Here is a 25,278-nt window from a genome sequence, read left to right on the forward strand (position 1 = left end):
TGACTGGCTGCGGCTCTCTCCGGGGTCTCAGGGACTGTTCTTTCCCCTCACCTACTACCTGATCTTTTTACCTGGAGATGCTGGGGATTGAACCTGGAACTTCCAGCATGCAAAGCAGATGCTCTACCACCAAGCCATGGCTCCTGAATGGTAATATTACAGTATTATCATTTAAAGGCTCCTGCTCAGCTCCACCTCTAACATGGCAAGCCTAAAGATGTTTCCAGGTCAGGCTTGCATCTATGCCTGAGCAACATGTAGTATTTAGCTTTGTCTGGCACTCTGCCTTCCTGCAGCACCTGCCACCTCTCTTCTTCATGCTTTTCCTTGGCTTTGATTCTGATGCGTGTAAGACTGTGTCTTGGCCCGTCCTTTCTGCCTGGTGCCTGAAACCTCTGGTAATTGGTTCTTGGGCTCTCTGGCAACACAAGGCCCTGATCCTGCAGCTACTCATTCTCGCTCAGCTTTGACTGCCTAGTACAAAGCATTATTTACAGATGAGAAACAGTTCAGGAAGCCCACCTTTGTGTTAAGTGAATTCAGCATAAAACATAGACCAGACTTTATGCTCCTGAAGAAGAGCATCAACTACAATGGGTCTCATGTGGGCAGGTATGCCTTAAATACACAGGTATGCTAATGCACAAACTGGAATCCAGAAAGAGCATGGGACTCCTGCTGTGATGTGTTTTCCACACATACCCTTCCCCTGCCTCTCCATGCTTCTTCCTTTCCCTATTTGCATTCTTTGGCTGCGACAACACCAATGAAATTTCACAGATGGGAATGGATTTGGCTGGTGCAGGAAGCTCACGTTGTCTAAGGGGGGGATTCCCCCCTCCTCCCTGCCCTAGCTGAGCCTTCTCTGGGTTTGAGACAGCAGGTCTGTGTAGATTTTGGACCTCAGGAACCTGGGGTAAGAGTCTTTTTCCATAAGGCTGTAGATTTTCCCCTGGGCCTGGTCAAAGCAGGATAGTGATGGCTCTTGTATGTTTCTTCTTGTCACTTCCCGTGTCGGGAAGTCTATATTCACCTGAAAAAGAAACAAGAAAGTGGTTTTATGTGATGGTTGGTTTCATGAAGAAGAAGAGGAGGAGGAGGAGGAGGAGGAGTTGGTTTTTATATGCCGACTTTCTCTACCTTTTTAAAGGCGAATCAAACCAGTTTAAAATCTCCTTCCTCTCCCCACAACAGACATCTTGTGAAGTAGGTGGGGCTGAGAGAGTTCAGAGAGAACTGGGATTAGCCCAAGGTCACCCAGCAGGCTTCATGTGGAGGAGTGGGGAAACAAACCCAGTTCACCAGATTAGAGTCCGCTGCTCATGTGGAGGAGTGGGGAATCAAACCCAGTTCTCCAGATTAGAGTCCACAGCCCTTAACCACTACACCACGCTGGTTCCTATAGTGTTTTGGGTACACTGTCCAGTTCAGAGGCGATTCACATTTGCAGGCAAGTAGCCCTGAGAGCAATGCTCTCTGCCAGCTTCCCATGCCCCCCTGAAAGCATAGGATCATGAGGGAAGAACCACACCAGCCACTAGAGGGTAACTGTGACACAAATGTGGCTCTTTCCCATGTTACTGCCCAGCCCACTGGGTTCCTTCATTCCAACATTATTGCAGCCGTGCATCAGGGATATCAGAGTCCAAAGACAACTTCTATGCCGCTGATTCCCTGTCCCCAAAAGCAACTTTCTAGCCATGGTTAGTGAAGGAAGCAGCTACTAAAAAGCAGCCCTCATGCTTGTGAGTGCTGTTTAGGCTTCACTTTTCCACCCTAGAGGTGGAAAGCGCTGTCAAGTTGCAGCCAACTTATAGCAACCCCCATAGGGTTTTCAAGGCAAGAGACGTTCAGAGGTAGTTAGCCATTGCCTGCCTCAGTGTAGCAACCCTGGACTACCTTGGTGGCCTCCCATCCAAGTACTAATCAGGGCCGACCATGCTCAGCTTCCAGGATCTGATGAGATCGGGCTAGCCTGGGCCATCCAGGTCAGGGCAGAGCCATTATTACACCTATAAGTCTGGGGTTCCTATGTACTCCTCTGAGGTGGCACTGGAATTCACAAATGGAAGCTGATTAAACATTAACCCGACAAAATGGGATAGTTTGTATAGAACCCATTATACAATTCTTCTATCTTCAGAATATTGTGAAACTTTGGCTACACACAATCAGAAGCTTGGAAATACACAGGCCTTACCTGCAAAACGTTTTGCTCTGCAGAAGGAAGGAAAACTATCCCAGACCGTTCCTATCTTGATTACAGCATAATACATTGCAGCCGTATTACTGCTGCTTTTGACAGGGAACACTCTGCTATGACTATATACTCCCATTATCTTAAAGGACGTAACCACATGTGCACATTATGGACTGCATAAGCGTGTTCTCAGGTTGAACTGAATGGTGTGCGAGTCCCATTTCTCCAAAACCAGGCAGCCTCCCCTTCCCAGCTTTTCCGGGAATCTTTCAGGGATCACTGATCGGCCAGGAAAGCTCAAATTACCTAAATAAGGAAGAACCGCCCCCTTCTTTAAACGACCTTCATTGCCCTTAAGTAACATCACCCAATAATCAAATCTGACTACACGGCATTGTGATTTCACCGTGTCCCTGACTAGCTAGGATCAGTTGAGCAGAAGCAAAAGAGAGAGAAAATGGAGGAAACAATGGGCAACAGCCATGGCAAAAAGTTTGTGTAGCAGTTTTTCTTGGGGCAGTTGGTCCCCTAGAAAACAGTATTTTTGAGCTTAAATGAAAACCTGGATAACAATCAGTGTCACTAACTGAGGATAATTTAACGTCTGTTTGATGTGGAATCCTCACACATATGAGGCTAAAGAAAGAGTAATTTCGTTCGATTAGTTAAACCTCATAAAACTGAGGCTCCCAGAGAAGACAGCTTCTGAATCTGGGACTCAGAGATGCTGGAGGAGTGCAATTTGTCCCAATAGTAGAAGGATGAGCCAAATAGCAGGATGCTGCTTTCTTTGTGATGGATTTGGGGGAGGGGGGATGTAAGGTATATAAGAGCAGGCATGAGCACTACCTTTTTGACTACTGGGGAGAGATAAAGGGCAGCAAGAAGACAAAGGTGCCACATGCAGGGATAAGAAGGGGTTAGCCATAGTCCAAACCCACCCCAGTGTACCCCTCCTCTTTTTTACTATACCTCCAGGCATGGTGATCAACAGAGGTCATTTATGCATGGGTACTTGAACTCACGCTCGCCTCCTGTCTGACTCAGTTGTTCCTTGGAGTTCTGCATGAGTTTTCTGTCCATTAGAAATGACCTCGCTGACAGCACTCACAATGTCTGGGTCTTCCCATTCCTCTGTTAACCCGACTCTTCCCTCTCCCCTGAGCTCAGCCCGGCTGAAATCTCTGTGCAGGAGGCAAAGCAAAGGCCACAGAAGCTTGGCTTCTCTCACAGCCAATCATAAAGCAGTGTGTAAAGAGGCAGGGATGCAAATGCTTCCTGCTTCCTTGGAGCTCTTTCTAAGCAAAAGAAAGGCTTTTGAAAACTGAGGCTTGGATTTCTCCCCCACTTTCTTTCAGATTGTTCAGTTTTTTGTTTTTAAAATGCTTTTTTAGGTGGCAATTGGGTTTTGGGGGGTAATTTTCTCTGACAGCGAGCACTGCAAAGTAAGCCAATTACAAAGCAGCATTTAAAGGGGTGGGTCTTGATTTGAGCTTGGAGACTGCTGGTGCAGGGATTCCCAACTGGCAAGTGTGGGTCCAGCCAGCAACGAACCTCAGGTAAAACTCCCATGCATAAATGACCAGAGATCACGGAGATGGCCTAAATGTTGCTGAGTTCCTGGTCCCTTTCCACTTCATTGTTTCTAAGATCCATTCTGCCAAAATAAACCTGCCATGCATCTACTAACCTCTCGTGGTGCTTGCACATCAATGAATTCTTCAAAAATCCTCTGGGCCTTGGAAGCCAGTTTGGCAGCTGACCGTGTCTTTTTGAACTCCTCACAGGCCAGCCAGAATTCCAGGTTCTCCTCACTAAATTCCGTCTTCAGGAAGGCGCGAAATGCAGCCACTCCATCTGAAAAAAGAATACAGCTTATTTATTTATGACATTTTTAGCCTGCCTTTCTCCCTATCAGGGACACAAGAAGAGTTATCACATCGATTAAAAGAAAACAACTAACTCACTTATACAGTACAATCAAACACTCCAGAATCCCAGCTCCAAAGCCAAATTGTCGAAGTTTTTATTAAAAGGTATGCCCAAACAATGAGGCCTAGAATAGCTTACAAAGAATTGACTAAGTGGGAGCCTTCTTGATGACTCAGGAAGGCCATTCAAAATGTGGACTGCTAGGGGAAATGCTACGGTCCAAGAAGTAGTTGTCTTCAGATGCCTACAAGGTGGCACTGTCAATAAGGCCTGATCCACACAGTGGAGCTGCCACAAAGGACAATATCTGGGGAAGCGATTCTGAAGGTATGCATGCCCTATTCCATGAAGGGCCTAAAAGCTAATAACTAGCACCTTGAATTAAACTTTGAAGCTGACAGGCAGCCAGGGAAGGGTTACCAAAATAGGTGTAACATGCAAACTATGCCTAAAACCAACCGATATCTGAACGGCTGCATTTTGCACCAGCTGAAGTGTCTGAATTGACTTCAAGGGAAGCCTCAAGTAGAGAATGATACTGTGATCCGGCCCTGAGAATACTGTGCCCAGAATTAACATGGCCAAATCAGCTGAGTCCAATTAGGAGGCCAACTTGTGGACCAAAGGAAGATTACAAAGGCACTTCTTGCCGCTGATTTAAATTGTGGAACTCCCTGCCCAAGGATGTGGTGATGGCTGCCAACTTGGAAGGCTTTATGAGGGGAGTGGACATGCTCATGGAGTGTAGGGCTATCCATGACTACTAGTCAAAATGAATACTAGTCATGAAGAATAGCAAAGCCAGCATAAAAACTTGTCAGGGTACAAAGGTTCATTTTCAGCCAGAGAATGCCAAGTTAAAATTCACCCACAATGCACACCTATTCTCTACACAGCATCAGAAGTGCAAGCCCATTATATTAGGTGCTGTGAAACACAGGCAGGATGGTGCTGCTGCAGTTGTCTTGTTTTGTGGGCTTCCTAGAGGCCCCTGGTTGGCCACTGTGTGAACAGACTGCTGGATTTGATGGGCCTTGGTCTGATCCAGCATGGCTTTTAAAAAAATGTTCTTATGTACCCGCTTCTCTAACAACAACGCAGGGTCCAATGTAGCTTTCCCCATCGCCTACTGAATGAGCCAGGTTCAACTGTATCTCACTGAGTATGGAGAGTCTAACACCCACTAGCATCTCAGCCTTCCCATGCAGAATTAACTCCGTCTTGTCTGGATTCGGCTTCAGACAGTTCTCCCTCAACCAACTGACCACAGCTAACAGGTTACTCTCTCTCTCCTTTAGGCCAGCATCTGTTCTTGGTAGCTAAGAAAGAGTGATGCACTGGGTGTCATCAGCATAGTGATGACACCCAGTTCCATAGCTACTGATGGTCTTGTTGGGATTTGACATCCTTGCATAAGACCATTGTTTCTATTGGAAGGAGGGTGTTGTTTCTATTGGAAGGAGGTCAGTTGATTAAGCTCTCTCTGTCGGCCTCTCTCCCTCTGTTAAGAATGTATGTTTCAATCAGTTCAGACATTATTATATCTGCCTGTAAAGTGTAAGAAAAGTTACATTGTTTCTGTAAGTTCAATTAACTACATGAATGTAATAAAAGAAGTAAAATTGAGTTTTTTGAACAGTTCTCTGAGGAACTGAGTTATTTCATCAGAAGCCTGCTGATCTTAACTGCTACAGCAACCTCAAACAAAACTTCCCTGCTTATTCTGCCTGGGATCCTGCAGAATGAAAAAGACTATCACACAAGTTTCATCATATATTCAAGCGAATATTGATTTTTAACCACAGACCTAGATTAGAGAAATAACTTTTCTCTTCATCAGATCTTTCTGGAGATTATAAGGAATCAGGGATAATGGTGAGCCTTGAGGAACCCCACAGGACAACTCCCATACTGCTGATTCCATGTCACAAAAAAACAATCTTCTGAACATGGTCAATGGAGATTGATTCAACCCATTCCAAGGCGTTGCTTCTCATTCCTACTTCTATTTCTGAAAGATTGCATGATCAGTCATATCAGAGGGTGCCAACTGATCTGACAGAAGCAATAAAGAAGCACAACCTTTATCCATATACAAATTGAGACCATCTATTAAGATGACCAAAGCTGTTTCCCTCCCATAGCTAAGCCTGAAACTGAACTGAAAAGAATCAAGTACAGCAGAGTAATCCAGAAAACCTTAGAGTTGCTCTGCTACAACTCTCTCAATCATCCTACCCCGATTTCAGACTGGTCTGTAGTTAGCTACATCATTCTTGTCCAAGGAAGGTTTCGTTATCAATCAGCGCATAGCCACCTGCTCGAATACATAGTGATGGCGGTGGGGACCTTGTGTTAGAGAGCCATTAATGATACATATCACCAGTTCACCTACCTTCTTCTATCAAGGTTTTATCAACTGGGTGGGCAAGGGTCAAGGCCTTCACAGCCCCTGGGATTCTGTCAGTGTTGCTCAGGTAAACCAGTCTGAAGCCACTCAATTTTGCAGTTAGAAGCTGTCTGTCCCTCGTGTCCTTTACCCATTCCCCCCTTTTAAAATGGTTGAAGAGTCGAGCCTCCTCTCCCTTCTCAGCATGGTCTCAAGGCAACCGGAGGCTTTATGAACCTACAACTTGCATTTTTTGAATGGATTGAGATGTGTTGTCTGTTTAGTATCCAAAGATGTCATTTAGGGCCTTTCACAATTACCAAAATCCAAAATCTTTGCAAAAAACGATTAGGGGATCCAGAATCAGACTTCAAACCAGGACCCAGCAACAGAAAACACTGCAAGAGAAAGAGCTTTAGTTGATCCCACAGATTATTATTGTCTTGCCTCCTGGGAATTTTTGTTTTGGAGAAATTGAAAACAGTTTCTTGTCATGTGCCTATTGGTCATCTTCTGCAGCTTTCCAACATCCTTTTTACTTGTTTTCTGAAAACTGAATGCTTGCCAGAAGACGTGAGGAGCTGAGCAGAGTGTCTAATGAAAGGAGGGCACTTTCTCATGATTGATACTCTGAGAAAGACCTCTACTTCCCCTTTGCCAAGAAAGCAGACTGGAGGAGTCAGAAGGAAGGCTCAGCAGCTGGAAGCCCCAGATCCTACATGGACCTCTGCCTAGCCTCCTGGTGTTTCCTATATTCAGTGGATGTGTAAAGGAAATAAATTGTGGATACAGGATTACTGTGGGGAGCTATGACTTTCCTTCTTTTCTACTGCGCTTCTCATTCCTCCCTTTCTCTACCCCCATTCTTCTCCTTCCCAGGCTCCCTCCCTACATATTTTTTTAAAAAAATTCCCTCTGAACCACCTCTGAACATCTCTGACCTTGAAAACCCTATGAAGTCACCATAAGTTGGCTGTGACTTCATGGCACTTTCCACCCCCACCAAGGCCACTGAAATTAATGGGCTTAGATTGTGCTAAACAGGACTGCCCCATTGCTCAGTTGGGATCAAAGTCAGATTGGCTTGCCAACCAACCAGTGCTTAAAACTAGGACAGGTATTTGACATTTTAATGACACTGATGCAGTTTAGATCACATATTTTGGTAGCCACATAAAACTGATGCAATTCCAGCTTCACAAGGGACTGTGGGGAGGGACTATAGGGGGGAATGGGAATTTCCAGCGTTATCATGTGGGAAAATTCTCAACGTTTACAGTAATGAATGAAGGGGATAGAAAGAGGAATTGCCAGAAGAAAGCAGAGGTCACACACACACATACACACGCACAAATGAAAGTGGGAAGTTTAAAGGCAGGTGAAAAAGATCTTCCCAAAGCTAGCACAAGCAAGCAGGGTTTTTTTCCTCTGTGTCTGACTGTGGCGAAGGACAAGCTGTCCTGCCAGACGTTGAACAACTGATGAGCCACGTGCCCAACCCAGGGAGGCACGCCGTTCAAGAGATGCCATTGCTTCATGTCTCTTCCAGCATTCTGTCAAGTAGAATCTTTGTCTGTCAAGCCAGTCCATCTCTCCTGGGCATGAAATATGCAGGGAGAATGAACCTTTCCTGTCATCTCGTGGTCACGTCTCTCCGTGTATCTCTCTTTCTCTCCCTCACACTACCCCCAGACAGAAATATACGGCACAGGGCTCTGCCTGTCTACTCAGAAGTGAGTCCCATTATGTTCAGTGAGGATTCCTGTCATATAAGCATGCACAGGATCGTGGCCTTCATTTCCTAGGAACTATTCTTCTTTCTGCATCCATACAGGAAAGATACCAAGCAACAGCAAGTGTAAAAGGTCACTGCACACATGCATAGGGTTACCAGGTCCCTCTTCGCCACCAGTGGGAGGTTTTTTGGGGGAGCCTGAGGAGGGCAGGGTATGGCAGGGGAGGGACTTCAATGCGATAGAGTTCAATTGCCAAAGCAGCCATTTTCTCCAGGTGAACTGATCCACACCCTACATATCAACATTTGAGGAGCCATGGCTCAGTGGTAGAGCATCAGCTTGGCATGCAGAAGGTCCCAGGTTCAATCCCTGGCATCTCTAGTTAAAGGGGCTAGGCAAGTAGGTGATGTGAAAGACCTCTACCTGAGACCCTGGAGAGCCACTGCCAGTCTCAGTAGACAATGCTGACTTTGATGGACCAAGGGTCTAATTCAGTATAAGGCAGCTTCATGTGTTCATGTTCACATGTTAGTTTACCTATCAATCATGCTCCCTCCCCACTGTGCTTGAGGGATGCTGTCTTTTTAAAAAATTGCTTCTGTATTTCTTTATATATTAATTTTCATCTTATTTAAAAAATGAGAGAGAGGCATTTTTGTAAAATCACAGGCACTGGGCTAAGCCCATTGCAGCCACATTCCCCCCTTTTGTTCTAATTGAATCTTTCTGCAAACTCATAGGACCATTTTTTTTAAAAAAAAAAGCGTTCGCCCCAGGAGAGGTAAACGTATGTTTGAACTCAATGCAGATCCAAATTGGTCCCATTGCTTTGAAAATGTTACATCTATCGAAGTCACATGTTGTGATGGTATATTCCATAAGTTAATTATAAGAACATATGGCTGAAAAAGCCACTCCTAATGGTATGGAATATTTAATAACTAACGGTTCATGGACAATGTACCTCCCCCCCAACCCCCAGGATTGGGAGAGTGTACAAACAACCTGGTGACTGTATGAGCATGTGAGAGTTTTTAAAACACCAGTTCTAGGGCAGCAAATACCAGTAGATACATTGCAAACACAAGTGTTAGGTGAGGAAATATGTAACAGCGCTGAGTTCACTCCCCTTCCACCTCCAGTTATGACTAAAATAGGTTTTGCTTAAGCCTTAAAGCAGTGGTTCCCAACCTTTTTTTGACCAGGGACCACTAGGACTTTTTTGTTCGGTGCAGGGACCCCAAGGTTCAAAATAAAAATTCTGAGAATTTGAAAATAAACTTTAATCATAACTGTTAGTTAAACATTAAACTTAGAATAATATTTGAATATATATTTTTATAATAGAGAACTTTTAATTGAAAATATTAATTTATTATGGGTTTATAACTTTGTTTCGCGGACCTTAATTTAGTTCTCGCGGACCCCTGGGGGTCCATGGACCCCTGGTTGGGAACCAGTGCCTTAAAGGAAGGCGACTGAATGTGAAATCCCTTGTTTATCTATGCCTATCTCATAGCTTCATGACTTGAAAAACAGACTTTTAATCTCTGCTTTCCGCAACGTTTCTTTACCACTACAGATTGGGATGCTTTTCTTAATGATGCTTGAATTGTGCTACCTTTGACCCCTGTAATGTTGCCCCATCCTGGCAATCTCTATGATGATGTACAGTTTTGCAGTGTGAACTGTAGCTGTTATCAGTGGTTGTGTGGGGGTTTCTTCACACGGATGCTTTCCTGGGGTTTGGCTGCTGATACGTCGTGGTTCTTCTTCAAGATTCCTCACTTCCTCGTTTTCCATTTGTTGTCTTTCAAAGGATTCCTTGTGCTTTCTTAAATCCCCTTGGATCCCATTTGAGTAAGCGCAGGGAAACAATAATGAGGAAAACTCATAAAGGCAAATTTGTTTTAAAAAATGAGGTCATGAGGAAGCTTGGAGAAAAGCAGCTGTAGTTCATCACCGAAACTATGGGAAAACCTGCATGTAAAAGGACGCTCAGTGTCACATGCCTTTATTGGACAGTACCCATTACATCATACAAAACAGCCCCTCCTTAGATTTCTAGAAACCTTCTAGTGGATTTTGTCGAAGGCTTTCACAGTCACAGTTCATTGGTTCTTGTAGGTTATCCGGGCTGTGTGACCGTGGTCTTGGTATTTTCTTTCCTGACGTTTCGCCCGCAGCTGTGGCAGGCATCTTCAGAGGATTAACACTGAAGGACAGGGTCTCTCAGTGTCAAGTGTGTAGGAAGAGTAATATATAGTCAGAAAGGGGGGGGGTTGAGCTGAATCATTGTCCTGCAAAAAGTATCAAAGGTATCAAAAGTATCTTGATACTTACAGGACAATGATTAGCACATTACCTTTGATACTAGCTGCAGATCTCCTGCTATTACAACTGATCTCCAGCCGATAGAAATCAGTTCCCCTGGAGAAAATGGCCGTTTTGGCCATTGGACTCTATGGCATTGATGTCCCTCCCCTCTCCAAACCCTGTCATTCTCAGGCTTCGCCCCAAAAACCTCCTGCCAGTTGCCAAGGGGGACCTGGCAACCCTAGCAAGAGCACCACTGGGCCCTGCACACTTTCTAAAAACAGTTGGCAAGCATCAAGAAAGGTGTCAGTGGTGCCTGCTGGGTAGGGCCAGGTCCCTCTTTGCCACCGAGGGAGGTTTTTGGGGTGGAGCCTGAGGAGGGTGGGGTTTGGGGAGGGGAGGGACTCCAATGCCATAGAGTCCAATTGCCAAAGCGGCCATTTTCTCCAGGTGAACTGATCTCTCTTGGCTGGAGATCAGTTGTACTAGCAGATCTCCAGCTAGTACCTGGAGGTTGGCAACCCTACCGCTGGGGACCCTGGGCTACAGGAATTAAACCATATGAAGTCACCTTAAATGGAATTCACATGTGCCACGTTAGTTTTCATCCTTTTTTCCATTGTAGTTGTCCATGTGAGAAAAACGGGAAGGAAGTTCCAAATGCACCAATATCAGCTTCGTGGCATTTGGCAAACAACCACTTTTAAATGAGCCTGTACTCATTTTCTAAGTTGATTAACAGCAATGCAGAAAGGATGGTTTATGATGACATTTCAACCATCAAGAACATCCTAATTGACTTGTTATTTTGGACACATACTATGCGATCATAGCCTGGCTCTGCAAAGCGTAAGGGTTAGCTGCTTGGGGCAAACTAGTTGGTTTCCTCGTGTCTGCCATGGGGACACCACCACCATTTTAAAGTTATTGAAAAATGTTGTGAGACTGATCCTGATTAGGCTTGCAGTACAGAGGGCAGAGGAGCGCCTGTTCCCCTTGGCCATGACTTTTCAAGTGCTGAAACAGGGGGTGTGGCCATTTCAGCACTTGGAAAGGTGCAGGGCAAGGAAACGAGAGCATCAGCTTTCAGGCCCTTGCAGAATTTTTAAATTGCTTTAAAATGGTGGTGGCATCCCCATGGCAGACATGAGAAGAAGAAGAACAGTTGGCTTTTCCTCCCTGCTTTTCTCTACCTTGAAGGAGTCTCAGACAGGCTTACAATCGCCTTCCCTTCCCCTCCCTACAACAGGCACCTTGTGAGGTAGGTGGGGCTGAGAGAGTTCTGAGTGAACTGTGACTGCCTAAGGTCACCCAGCAGGCTTCATGTGGAGAAGTGGGGAATTGAACCCGGCTCTCCAGATTAGAGTCCGCCACTCTTAACCACAATACCACGCTGGCACCATGCTATCACGTCTAGTTTGGCTCCCGTCTTGCTACTCAATGTCCTTCAAATCCTGCAAGGCTTCCTTGTACTTTGCAGCACTAACCCACCACTTTGTATCATCAAGTTTTCTTTTTAAAATACATAATATATAAAATACATAATATATAAAAGATGCATGCTCCAGTGCAGGTGAGGGGGTGTGCACAGTCAATACATTCTGTTTTGCTTTGTTTTTAAGAAAATATTATGATAAAATGATAGGTTAGTGCTGCAATGCAGCAGAAAGCCCTGGTTATTTCTCCTACAGCAAGGTTCCACCCTAACCTTCGTGTGTGTTTTTGTTAAGGAGTGTGATTAGAGAGACAATACCTACTGCTAGCTAAAATGCACTGTGACTTAAGAAAAATCATAGCTACGAAGTATAGTGAGTAACAGCAGACATCTGAATATCCCTAGGGTGATACATCAGTAGAAAAGACCAATGTTTGCAAGAACTGTGCTGGGATAATTGATTGGTTCTAAGTGGCAGAAAGAATGCTGATTATATGGTGTGGGAGATTTATATAGAAGTTTATATGGAAATTACAGATTGTGGGTTTTCTTTCCCGCTATAAATTATATTGTTTAGCAACAGAGATAAAAGGCTTTTTCTTACAGAATACTGCTGTGGGTGGAGATCTGAAAATCTAGATTTCCAGTTTCCATTTATTTTAATTAACTTGTTAGACAGCTTAAAAATATCAAAGCTCACTGCTGAATCTGGGATATCAGGAGAATTAGAGATGGGGGGAATGGCAAACTCAATCAGTTTTCTATTTTTGCCAGTTTTTTCAGTGGTGGCACATTGCCTTTGAAATGCCCTTCTCTTTGAGTAGGGCTGCCATCTGCCCGTCCCCAGCAGACATTTGCCCACTAATCCACTTGCCTGCCGACCTGTTCAAATGCCATTCCCACCCCACCTCCCTTTCTCCCATGGAGACAATCAGAAGGTCTGACAACCTTACCTTTGAGGATTACCAGGTGCCTACCTTACTGACTTTTGGTGCCACACCTGAATATTTTTTGTTACCCAGACGTTTTAGTGGGAGGATACCATCTTTTAAAGCTATTTTATCATAAAATAGCCTGAGGACTGTTTTACTACTTTCCTTTTATACTGCTGATGATTGTTGATTTCTGATGTTTCTATGATTCTGGATTGTTTTTATTATTTGTTTTAATATTGATCATTCTTATCTTCTGATCTATATGATTTTATTTTGTTATTTTTACCTTGTGAGACATCTTGAGTAGACCTCTGGAAAAATGGCATATACATTTTCTAAATACACGCATTTGAACACTGTTATGCAGAAAATGTATTTTCTTTGTCTGTAAAGGTTTTACATTCACATTACGCTCGATTTAAAGCAAATTCCATTTGAGACTCACACGTCCAGATATCCACAGTGTAAAACCCACTATACTGTGTGTTAGCTAAATCCCACTGCTGCCTGAGACCTATACAAAGAAGCTAACAGTAACATCAGCCACTGATACATTGCTTAGGAAGGAAGGCAAATAATGTATTGCCTGAGAAATAGGATTCTACTCACATTTATGGGACAGCAGAATATCAAAAGAATCTGCCCATCTTGTAGTTTCTTCCGTTGATAACCTTCTGTGAGAAATAAAGAGACAGTCAGGAGCAATTATGGTGTGAACACGAAAAGAGGGAATTGGGAATAATACCCAATTATTAGAATACCCAAAGGCCATTGTCAGAAAGCCCAAATTCTGTAATGTGCAAAATGAGAGGTCAGTTCATATTTCATTTGGCGCCATCTTTTTTGTGTACAATTTTAGAAGTCTGTTTTTGTGTGTGTGAACTGTTGAATTGCAGAATAGATTATAGACGCAGAACTGGTTTAGGGCAGGGGTCTTCCATCTATGGCTCTTGAGCCAAACATGGCTCAGGATAGAACCAAATATATTCTTTAAAAAGAGAAAAGAAAATCTTTAAATTAAGGTATATTGGAGAGGTAAGTGAGATGCTGGGAGGGAAGGCAGCATAGTATAGCCCGATCTCATCAGATGTTGGAAGTTACCGTATTTTTTGCTCCATAAGACGCACTTTTTTCCTCCTCAAAAGTGAGGGGAAATGTCTGTGCATCTTATGGAGTGAATGTGCGTCTTATGGACCCAAGCCTTGTCCATCCTGGACTCCCAGAGCCAGGCGGAGGGACCCCCTCCCCTCCTGCCAGCTGGCTGGGCACACTGGAACGACGTGAGCTGGCGTTTCCCGCCCTGACAGCCAGCTGGGAGGCGAGCGGGGCGCACAGAGCTGGGCGCGTTGAGACGGCGCACTGGGAGGCGGGCGGGGCGCACACAGCTGGGTGCGTCGGGAGGGCGCGAGCCAGAGTTCCCCGCCCCGACGGCCAGCTGGGAGGTGGGTGGCCCGCACAGAGCCCTCTGGGTGCGTCGGGACGGTGCGAGCCAGCGTTCCCCGATCCGACAGCCAGCTGGGGGGGGGCGTCTTATGGTCAGGTGCGTCTTATGGAGCGAAAAATACGGTAAGCAGGGTCAGTAATTGGATGGGAGACCACCGAGGAATACTCTGCAGAAGAAGGCAAACCACCTCTGCTTCTCACTTGCCTTGAAAACCCTTTGCTGGGGTCGCCATAAGTTGGTTGTGACTTGATGGCACTTTACACACACACACAAGTGAGATGCTAGAATAACTAGTATGTGAAGGGAATGGGAGGCAAAAAGTTTTATGGGACTTATTCGAGGGTTTATTAGAACAGAATAGAATTCATTTATTTGTTTAGCCATAGGCCATTACAAATATCCTTACATATGTACAAAAAGCCGAAAATGGTATCTAAAAAGGATAAAATTGCATCGATATACATTGCCTGGTTAAAAACTATTTCATACACAATCTCTATTAAAACAAAGATCATACTCATTTGCTTTCCTGTACAGAATTTTTTTTTAATAGCTTCAAGCGCTCTGATCTTCCTGGCCGCAATAACAAACTGAGACATTCTGAAGGTGACATGCGAATTAAAGTCAGTAGGAAAAAAACAAACCAATTTATCGATTTCCGAACAAAATATTACTCCCTTCCAAATTCTATCCAAGAATTTGGCTCTAGGCCTCCTGTACAACGGGCACAATAACACATAATGAAAAATGTCCTCCGGTGATAAAGATCCACAGATACATGTGCAATGTTCCTTTGGGATTTTATTATACCATCCTGTCAGAAAGGCTGAAGGCATGGTCTGAAATCTTAGGGAGGTAAAAGCCACCCTAAGGTTCTGAGACGTGAGGTTCACCAAATAGGAAGCTCTAAGATGATCTTTCTTATAGTTATGGAACCTGGGTTTATTAGAGAAAAGGAAAATGATAGAGGCGAGCAGCTGGCAGGAATCCAAATGCCAAGCATGCGGTGATTTACCAAATGGGCCAGCGTGACTTATTTATGACTTTATATTTAATGACTTATTGCAAGATCTTTCTTGTGTCACTTCCTAAAAAAAGAAGTGTTTGGGCTGCAGCAACTTTATGATTATTAATCAACATATTAATTACCAGTCATGTAAAGCTGTATGTTTTTTGTTATGCAAATGGGCTTTCTGATACTAACTCTTCGTTCGTCGATTGCTGAGAATTGTAACATAGTGTGGCTCTTGAATTAAACAAGGCTGCTGAGCCCTGGTTTACGAGATGGGACATAGGTATGTGAAACTGGGAAAACATTTTGCACTGGCCTGTCAGTGAACCAATATTTCTCATAGAAAAGCTTCTGTGGCTGCAGCAAGCTGTGTAGGTTTTAAGTTTGTCCTGTTTTATTCGTTTTTGGTTATTTTGATTAATTAATTGATAAAAATAATAGCATCAAATAAATAAATAAGTATAAAACATTAATAAACACTAAGGTAATAACAGTAACATTTTTTAAAAAAACAAACAAACCAAACACTAGCAATTAAAATCCCTCTCACAGCCCATTTCAATTTAGCTTAAAACCGTGAAATCCTTACAAACGCCCATAAAAAATGATAATAAATAATAGCCTGAGCAAAAGGGAAATACTTTATGTCCTACCAACCATTGTTTGTTTTATTAAATTGTTTTATATTGCTGTGATCCATCATGACTTCTGAGAGGCTCCGGAGAAAATCAGGCTTATAAATATTTTAAATGAATAAACAAACATAGGTCTGATAAAGACGGGCAGCCCATCCCTGAAGGGGGGGAGTAGATCGTCGATGGCCAGGGACGGGGCAGCTGCATGGTCTCCTGAGAGGCTTCCCGGCTGGAAAAAAAGAAGTCAAAATGCCTTTGCACAAAACCCCTGTGAAACTCTCCCATGGAGTTTCACGGGGCTACACCAGCTCTTCTGATGGTGTACTAATGCTGCCGCATAAAGGGGCATTCCTGGGCCAAAAAGGGGTTTGAGAACTGACTAAAGATAGCTCTGCCCCTGGAAATGCCCCCCCAACGCTGACCCGGGCACTCACTGCCTGTGCTGCAGTGCTGGTCACTGAGGCCTGCACTGTTGCATTGCTCCCCAGCGTAAGTGCCCCCGCACCGTGCCGGCATCTGGGCCACTTATTACGGTGCAAAGTGGCACGTATGTCGGTGTGGGGTTACGCCAGCTCTTCCGGCGCTTCAGCCTCTCCCTTCAGGATTGCTTGGTTAAGAACGCCACTTGTCAAAAAGTGATTTAATGAAAAAAAATTCTCAGGGGTTCTAACCTACACTCAGGACAGATTCTCCAGCCAGCGACTGACTGGGGCACCACAATGAGGAGGGTGCTGATGTACCACAGGGGTTCAAAGCACTACCAGCCATTAGTGGCATGGTGGGGGATGACTGACATCTCCTCCTGGGCTTAAGCCACGTCTAACCATGTCCCAAGCAAGCCCCTGAATTGCTGCCACAGGGGTTTCACTTGGTCCCCCGCTGGTGGCGGTGCGTAAGGTTGTCAACCTCCAGGTACTAGATGGAGATCTCCTGCTATTACAACTGATCTCCAGCCAACAGAGATCAGTTCACCTGGAGAAAATGGCCGCTTTGGCAATTGGACTCTATGGCATATTCCCTCCCCAAACCCCACCCTCCTCAAGCTCCACCCCAAAATCCTCCCGCCGGTGGCAAAGAGAGACCTGGCAACCCTAGCAGTGCGGGCTGAGGAAATGATGGGTATATCTTGCTTGAGGGTGACAAAATATCTTTAACCAGCTCTTCCCATACTCCAAAGCATAAACAGAGAGGGTGGATGTCACCAGGACGGGAAAGAGAGAAACTACGAAAAGGAAGAAAGCAGGCGGCTTCTCTACTTACTTCAAAGCCCGGTTGGGTTTGTCCGGAAGGATCGCTGTGAAGTCGCTGCATGAATCTGATTTGTGAGACAGGCAACCTAGGCGAGTCCTCATCCCTCTGTTTCTGCAGTCAGTCATGCAAGGTAGGGGAACAAATGGGGGAGAAGGAGAAGGGGTAACAAATTAAATAGCATACAAACATAAGAAGAATCCTGCTGGATCAGACTAAGGTTGTTTATGCTTGGGTACTTTCACTCACATTCACTCCCCTACCCTGTCTGTCTCGGTTGTTCCGTGGCGTTACGCATGAATTTTCCCTCCATTCGAGCCCTCACTGTCAGCCCTCACAAATTCAGGACCCTCCCATTCCTCTGTTAACCCGATTCTTCCCTTTCCTCTGAGCTCAGCCCGGGTGAAATCTCTGTGCATAAGGCAAAGTGTGGGACATGCAAACTTAGTTTTGCTTAGGGTTGCCAGGTGCCCGCTTGTGGCAGGCAACCCCCCGGCAATTGCCCCCTCTGCCCGCCGACCACGTGAAGGTCGGTGGGCAAATGTGCACGCACACGTGCATACCGCACGCGGCACTTCCGGTTTTGAACCAGACGTTCCGCCTCGCGAGGGGTCTTTACCTCTTAGTTTGAGTGGTAAAGGGCTGCTTTACCACTCAAACTAAGAGGTAAAGGCCCCTTGCGAGGAGGCACTTCCGGTTCTAAACCAGAAGTGCCGCGTGTCTAGGGTTGCCAGGTCCCTCTTCTCAACCGGTGGGAGATGTTGGGGCGGAGCCTGAAGAGGGCGGGGTTTGGGGAGGGGAGGGACTTCAATGCCATAGAGTTCAATTGCCAAAGCGGCCATTTTTCTCCAGGTGATCTGATCTCTATCGGCTGGAGATCAGTTGAATTAGCAGATCTCCTGCTACTAGCTGGCAGTTGGCAACCCTACGCGTGTGCGTCGGCGCACGCGCACACGCTTAAAAGTGTGGCCGGAGGAAAAGAGGGACCTGGCAACCCTAGTTTTGCTCACAGCCAATTACAAAGAAGCGTGTCCAGAGGCGGGGATTCAAATACTTCTTGCTTCCTGGGAGCTCTTTCTGTGCAGAAGAAAGGCTTTTTAAAACGGAGGCTTGGATTTCTCTCCCTCTTTTCAGATTGCTCTGTTTTTTGTTTTTTGTTCTTAAAATGCAATTGGGTTTGTGGGGGAGGGAACTTTTCTCTCACTACAGCCAATTATGAAGCAGCATTTCAAGGGGCGGGGACTCAAATATTTCCTGATTTGAGCTTGTAGTCCTACTCCCCTCCCCCATCCTTGCTACACTGCAGCTCCACTCAGCGGACAATTTTACAAATCATTCATAAGTTAGGGTTGCCAACCTCCAGGTACTAGCTGAAGCTCTCCTGCTATTATGACGGATCTACAGCCGATACAGATCAGTTCCCCTGGAGAAAATGGCCACTTTGGCAATTGGACTCTATGGCATTGAAGTCCTGGCTCTCCCCAAACCTTGTCCTCCTCAGGCTCTGCTCCAAAAACTTCCCACCGGTGGTGAAGAGGGACCTGGCAACCCTATTCATAAGTAAATGTTATTCTTAAAAATCCTATCATTCAGTGCTCGTCTAAATGGTCCTTAGTGACATTAATGGTGTTTTCACATATGGGATGTTTTGCAAAAACTTTATGCAAACCTTTTCAGCAGGCGTTGGGAGTTGTTTGGTGCCAACCTGAACTGAACAGACACAGTGATTGGCTCAGGTTATTACACAGTTATTACATAAAGGTGATTCAGAAAGCTTAAGCACACTTTCTAAAGGGAGGCAAATGAATTAACAAAAGCATATTTTAAAGGGGATATATTTCCCCTGTGGAAAGAAAGAAAAACTAAAGCAAAAATTAAAGATGCCTAGGCCCATTAAAAGTGTTAATTATGGTAATTAAGAGCTTACAGGGTATATGATCAATGACCCATTTCACACACTTTGCAGGGGTACACCCAGATTTCACACTAAGTGTATACTTAGCAGACAGCTGCAACCATTTACAGCTCCCTGAAGTGTGTACCTCTACAATAAATGCACTTGCTACTATCCTGGTAGGACTATGAATCATGAGCTTATTAGAGCTCAGTCCCATTTCCACTTCAGCTACAGTAGTACAAGAAAAAATGTTTACTGAAACCACAAAAACAAGTGACATACGGTCATCTACCAGTGTAATCCTAAACACAGATGCATCCTTGTAAACTCCTTTATTTCAGCGGATTTAGAAAGGGCTGTCTAGGATTGCACTGTACAGTTTTCTACCTCCTTTTTTAAAAAAACCAGCCCCTTACCCATACAATGGCCATTGTCTGTTTTTAACCTAGTGACTCAATTACAAAATACATGGGACATCAGGGATTGACATTGCAATCTGAAATAAATCCAGCTGCCCTTTAACGGGACTCTCACACTAGCAAGTGGGGGTTAGGACTGCAATAACATCACAAAGCAATAACAGTGTACCAACCAAAACCAAATGCAGTTGCTGAAAAACACTACTACAAAAATATATCTAAACCATACTAACATATGCTCACACTTTAAGAGAATATAAAATGTAATTATGTAACAAGGGTCCAGTAATCTTCCCGTTTCAAGGAGAACCATCTTCTTCAGCTGATTTTTGTGGTGGTATCAAGAGAACTTTTACATCTCTGCATATTAAACAATGCAGGCATGCTAAATGAAATGTGGTTTAGATCTGTGTTAGCAGTGGTGTATTTCATCATCTGTGTATTTGCTTAGAATCACCGCCTGAATCTCCCAACTTTTCGCCCACCCCTCTGCTGCCATTAGCTTCAGCAGGGAAAAAAGACAGAAAAAATAAAAGCACCTGGGTGGTAATGTGCTACCGATGCAGATCTTCCCCACCTTCCCCTTCAAATTCCCCAAAAGCTCATGCAGAAGATTGTAGGCCCCACATGAACAAACGTGAAATTGTTCCCTCCTCCTGCTCACAGAGTTTCCAACGCTTGCTGGCAGAATATGGAGGAGATGTGATTTCACCCTGTGCCCCCTCCTCACCGCAGCCCCTGAGTTCTCATGGCTTTTTGTCCATGCGGGTCATGGAATCCCTAGAATTATTTTTTTTCATGGAATCCCTAGAATTATTTTTCTTAATTAAAGTAAGTAACGAATATATTTCCATTTTCCCCTAAATTTCTTGTTACTTAAACCAAAAATTCCTGCGAACCCTCCTCCCAGTTTTTCTCCCCATCTGGCTTCACATTTCCCAGAAATTTTACATCTCTATGTTTCACAAGCTGGGAGCCAATGCAGAGAAGAACAGGCTCTAGATGCTGAATGGGCCATTTTAAACAGGGTAACAACTAAAAGATGCCAACCAGAACATCACAGGGACCCTCTTCCACTAAAAATGCATTCCAGGCAAGTAGGGTTGCCAGCTCTGGGTTCGGAAGTACCTGGAGATTTTGGGGATGGAGCCTGAGAAGGGTAGGGTTTGGAAAGGGAAGGGACTTCAATGCCATAGAGTCCAATTGCCAAAGTGGCCATTTTCTACAGGTAGGGTTGCCAACCTCCAGGTGGTGGCTGGCGATCTCCTGCTATTACAACTGATCTCCAGGCGACACAGATCATTTTCCCTGGAGAAAATGGCTGCTTTGGCAATTGGACTCTATGGCATTGAAGTCCCTCCCCTCCCCAAACCCCATTCTCCTCAGGCTCCACCCCCAAAATCTCCAGGTATTTCCCAACCCAGAGCTGGCAACCCTATCTCCAGGGGAACTGACCTCTATCGGCTGGAGATCAGTTGTAATAGCAGGAGATCTCCAGCCACCACCTGGAGGTTGGCAACCCTTCAGGCAAGTCCTACAAAACCATGATTGGCTTCACACTGCAGAGGAAGAACGATTGGGGGGACGACTACATTTCAAGGAAACTTGTCTGCTATTTGCACCTTTTCTTTGTGAAACCTTCAGTACATTTCCAGTATAGAATCCCCAATATTTCCTAGAACACACTATTTAAAACCACTATAACTATACCACGCCCTCTCCCTAAATCCAAAATCGCAACAGTAATTCTGCCTGCACTCTCGATTATCCTTTGAGCTTCATAAGACTTCCTTGTTAACTTTACCATGAAACAGCCGGCAAAAGCTTTTCCTCGCTGCACAGTTAAATATAAAGTGACATTTCTCAGTGCCATATGGGAAGATGCTGCAGAAAGCTTTGGCACTGTCCCTGAGATAATTTGCACAGTGCCCACTTCTCCCTTCTGTTATAATCACTCTTGGATGGCTTCTATTTATTGAAAATTTTTAATGTAATTTTAGAGCAAATCTAAATGTTAGCTGAATAAGATGATTCTTTCCCTGGCGCCATGCAGCCAGCCTCGTAACATTTAGAACAGGAGAACCTTTAGCATGCCCGCCAGCATTTGATGGAGGGAAGTAAGTACCTGGATGGTCTAAGATGTGCACAAGGTAGGAGCGGGGAAGACAAATGACTAAGCAATACAATCTGGTCTCCTTTCTCATTAGAGGATTTAAAAAAATGGTAACTGAATTCATTCTGCTACAAAGGCAAAAGATTTTGGGTGTGGGGAGCTGTTAACCAATTAAAGAATTTTGGGTAGATGAATCATCTGCCTTTTAACCAATTAAGTTAAATAAATATGCACATTACCAGTGTGTTAGCACTATTGACTTTTTGTGATAACTGTTAGCTTAATTAAGAAAAACCACTATTCGTTATTAGAAGAAGCTGCTGTTCCAGGGAAAGAACTGAATCAAATAGAGATGACGAGAGAATTAATATTAGTTCTAATTGACAAGAAGCTCACAAGTAACAAGGACAGCAGAAACCCAAGGGTTCTTGAGAAAGTTAAATGGGACATTGTTGATCTGCTAACAACAAATATGCGGTATCCAGAAAACCCAGGGAAAATACAGGGAGAAAGCGAAGTGACTTCTAAAGGTCAGAAAAGACGTGCATAATGAAAACAAAGCCTCAAAGTAGGGATATGTGTGTGTGTGTGTGTGTGTGTGTGATCACCCCAGAAACAACCTGTGCATAAAAGGCCCCAGTATACATTATATACTTTAACTTCCAAAACGCTTTTTGATAAAGTCCTTTACAAAAAGCTCCTTGGTAGTCATGGGCTAACAAGACAGGTCTGTCAACAGATTATGAAGTAGTGAAATGACTGGAAATAGAGAGTAAAAGTTCTCTCTTGGACAGTTCTCTCAAAAGAGGGATGTAGGCAGTGGGGATCCACAGCAATTGGTATTAGAACCAGTGCTATCTTATTTGTTCATAAAAGAACTGGAACTGGGGTTGAGCAGCAACCAGGTTAGTGGAGGAGACCTACTTATACAGGATGGTGAAAACAGACAGCAAGGAATTCCAAAAGGATCTTCATATAATTATATGTGAATGGCATTTGAACTAGTAGTGACTAATAAGGAGAGATATTTTGGGGCCATGGTGAACAGTTTGATGGAAATGTCAACTCAACAGCCGTTAGCAGGCATTACACTGGTATTGTTAGTGCAATGCAGGAGCCTACTAGCCACACGTTTGGGGAGTGCAATACATTCAATCTCAACTGAAACGGGCAATGTGATTGCGCACTCTCAATATGCACACCTGCTGGGCTCCCACATCATGTGAATGGAACACTATCAGAATGTCTGCAGACATGAAAAATGCTTTCATTGCACTATAGCCATCTTTCGCCTCCTGGATTGCCCTGCTCACACAGGACAAACCAGTTGCAAATTACTGCTATGGGGCAATCATACCACAGTATCCAACAAGATGCAGCCGCAGCCTTGGATGGGGATTAGACAAAGTCATAGATGGCTGGCAGATGGTTGTTAGCAACAATGACTCATCAGAACCTCCATGTTCAGCAGCTTCAACTTTATGAACACCAGCGCTGGGGCAACAACAGGGGGAAGGATCAGGCCTCTGTGTTAGGGTTGTCAGATCCCTCTTCACCACCAGCAGGAGGTTTTGGGGGTGGAACCTGAGGTGGGTGGGGTTTTGGGAGGGGAGGGACTTCAATGCCATAGAGTCCAATTGCCAAAGCAGCCATTTCTCTGGGTGAACTGATCTTTATTGGCTGGAGATCAGTTGTAATAGCAGGAGATTGCCAGCTAGTACCTGGAGGTTGACAACCCTGCTCTGTGTCCTGCTTCTAGGCCTTCCAGGGGTATCTGGAAGTTGGCTATTATTTGAAACAGAATGTTAGACTAAATGGACCACTGGTCAGATCTAGTACAGCTGCTGTTATGTAAGGAAAGGGCATCATATTTTCATTTTCACTCCTAAATATTCTAACATATTACGACTAAAATAGCTTCAAAGAAATAAGTGAGCATTTCTTTAACTGAACTCATGAAAAGCAGCCATTACCAATTAAACACTGGCTTCCCAAGTGATAATCATCCAAAGCTGCAGTGGTTAATCTACCAATTAAACTGTTTAAGGGCTTGCAGCCCTTATATTTTCCACATATAGATATCACAAGTTTCTCCCCCTTTTCTGACACACAGCATCTTGCAAAATGCTACAAATGTCTGCAGGACCTCAAGGATCAGTAAGCAGCTGCAGAGCTGTGAAATTCAGCTCACAAACAGATCAGATTACATTTGGCCACCCAGATAGGAGTGCCACTACATGGAAAGTCAGCCATATTGCACCACTGTAATGTGAATTTGGGGAGGGGCCATGGCTCAGTGGTAGAGCATCTGCTTGGCATGCAGAAGGTCCCAGGTTCAATCCCCGGCATCTCCAGTTAAAGGGACTAGGCAGGTAGGTGATGTGAAAGACCTCAGCCTGAGACCCTGGAAAGCAGCTGCCGATCTGAGTAGACAATACTGACTTTGATGGACCAAGGGTCTGATTCAGTACAAGGCAGCTTCATGTGTTCATGAATGAAGCAAGTTCACTTAGCAGGAAAGCAATGACCATATTTGTTAAAAGGGTACACGGAGGGTGTGCCCTTTGTGGGCAACACCTATATATGGACATGCTACCTAATGCCAATGGGCAAAATTCCTTCAAGACTCCACCTACTGGTGCACACACATTAAATACAACATCCAGTGCTCCTGTTAAATACAATTATTGAAGACCCTGGGGCACATTTACTCAAAACCATGGACTGAATCTCAACTGCTGATGTGTCTGCATGGGGTGCCCCTACAGTTGCCAACCTCCAGGTGGGGCCTGGAGATATCCAGGAATTGCAACTGATCTCCAGATTACAGAGATCAGTTCCTCTGGAGAAAATGGCTGCTTTGGAGGACGGAGGCTACAGAATTATACCCTGCTGAAGTCTCTCCCCTCCCCAAACCTCATCCCCCAAACCTTGCCCCCAAATCTCCAGAAATTTCCCGACCCAGAGCTGGCAACCCTAGCCACCCCAAAAACTTGCCTTGCTCACAAGGTCTGTTCCAGCGAACAACAGTGAGAAACTCACAGATCATTCAATTCAGGTATATTACATGCATCAATGCAATGCTGGCTAAACTCCTGTGGAGTCTGAGAGCAAAGGACTGCAGGAGAAAACGACAATACACATTAGGCAGAGAGACTGCGGTAAAACAGAGCATGTGCAGATCTCACCGTGAGAGGGAAGGAGCTCGTAGCATCCAAGTTGGGATGCAGGAGAGACAATCACGTGGATAATGGAAAGGTAAGGTAAGGGGGTGGGGAAGAGGAAGAACATTACAGTGGGCTCGGTACATGCACCCAATTCAGAAGTATCATCAGGAAAAATAAAGTTGGATCTACACTTTCAGCAGGGTGGTTGGGAGGATAAAACAGGAGGGATGAACTGTGTGTGTGAGCTGTGACTCACAAGAACTCACGCTGAAATAAACGACGTTAGTCTTTAAGTGCCAGTGGATTTCCTTTTGCGAGAACCATGCAAGCCACCCTGAGTTGCTTGGAGGAAGGGCAGGATAAAAATTGAAATCAATCAATCAAATAAATAAATAAATCC

At 44.6% G+C, this 25,278-nt stretch overlaps 1 protein-coding gene across 1 annotated transcript in view; it reads right to left on the minus strand.

The window, feature by feature from the left end:
- Positions 1–697: 697 nt before the first annotated feature.
- RGS8 (regulator of G protein signaling 8) overlaps positions 698–25,278 on the minus strand; it is a 54,259-nt gene continuing 29,678 nt past the window's right edge. Inside the window, exons 3-6 of the mRNA XM_056844335.1 lie at positions 17,295–17,396; positions 13,553–13,617; positions 3,891–4,057; positions 698–1,033 (exon numbers count right to left, since the gene is read on the minus strand). Coding sequence (XP_056700313.1) covers positions 851–1,033; positions 3,891–4,057; positions 13,553–13,617; positions 17,295–17,396 — 517 coding nt within the window. The 3' untranslated portion in view covers positions 698–850. The remainder of the gene's footprint in view (positions 1,034–3,890; positions 4,058–13,552; positions 13,618–17,294; positions 17,397–25,278) is intronic.

This window comes from Euleptes europaea, chromosome 2 (assembly GCF_029931775.1).
Source record: "Euleptes europaea isolate rEulEur1 chromosome 2, rEulEur1.hap1, whole genome shotgun sequence".
Taxonomy (NCBI): Eukaryota; Metazoa; Chordata; class Lepidosauria; order Squamata; family Sphaerodactylidae; genus Euleptes; species Euleptes europaea.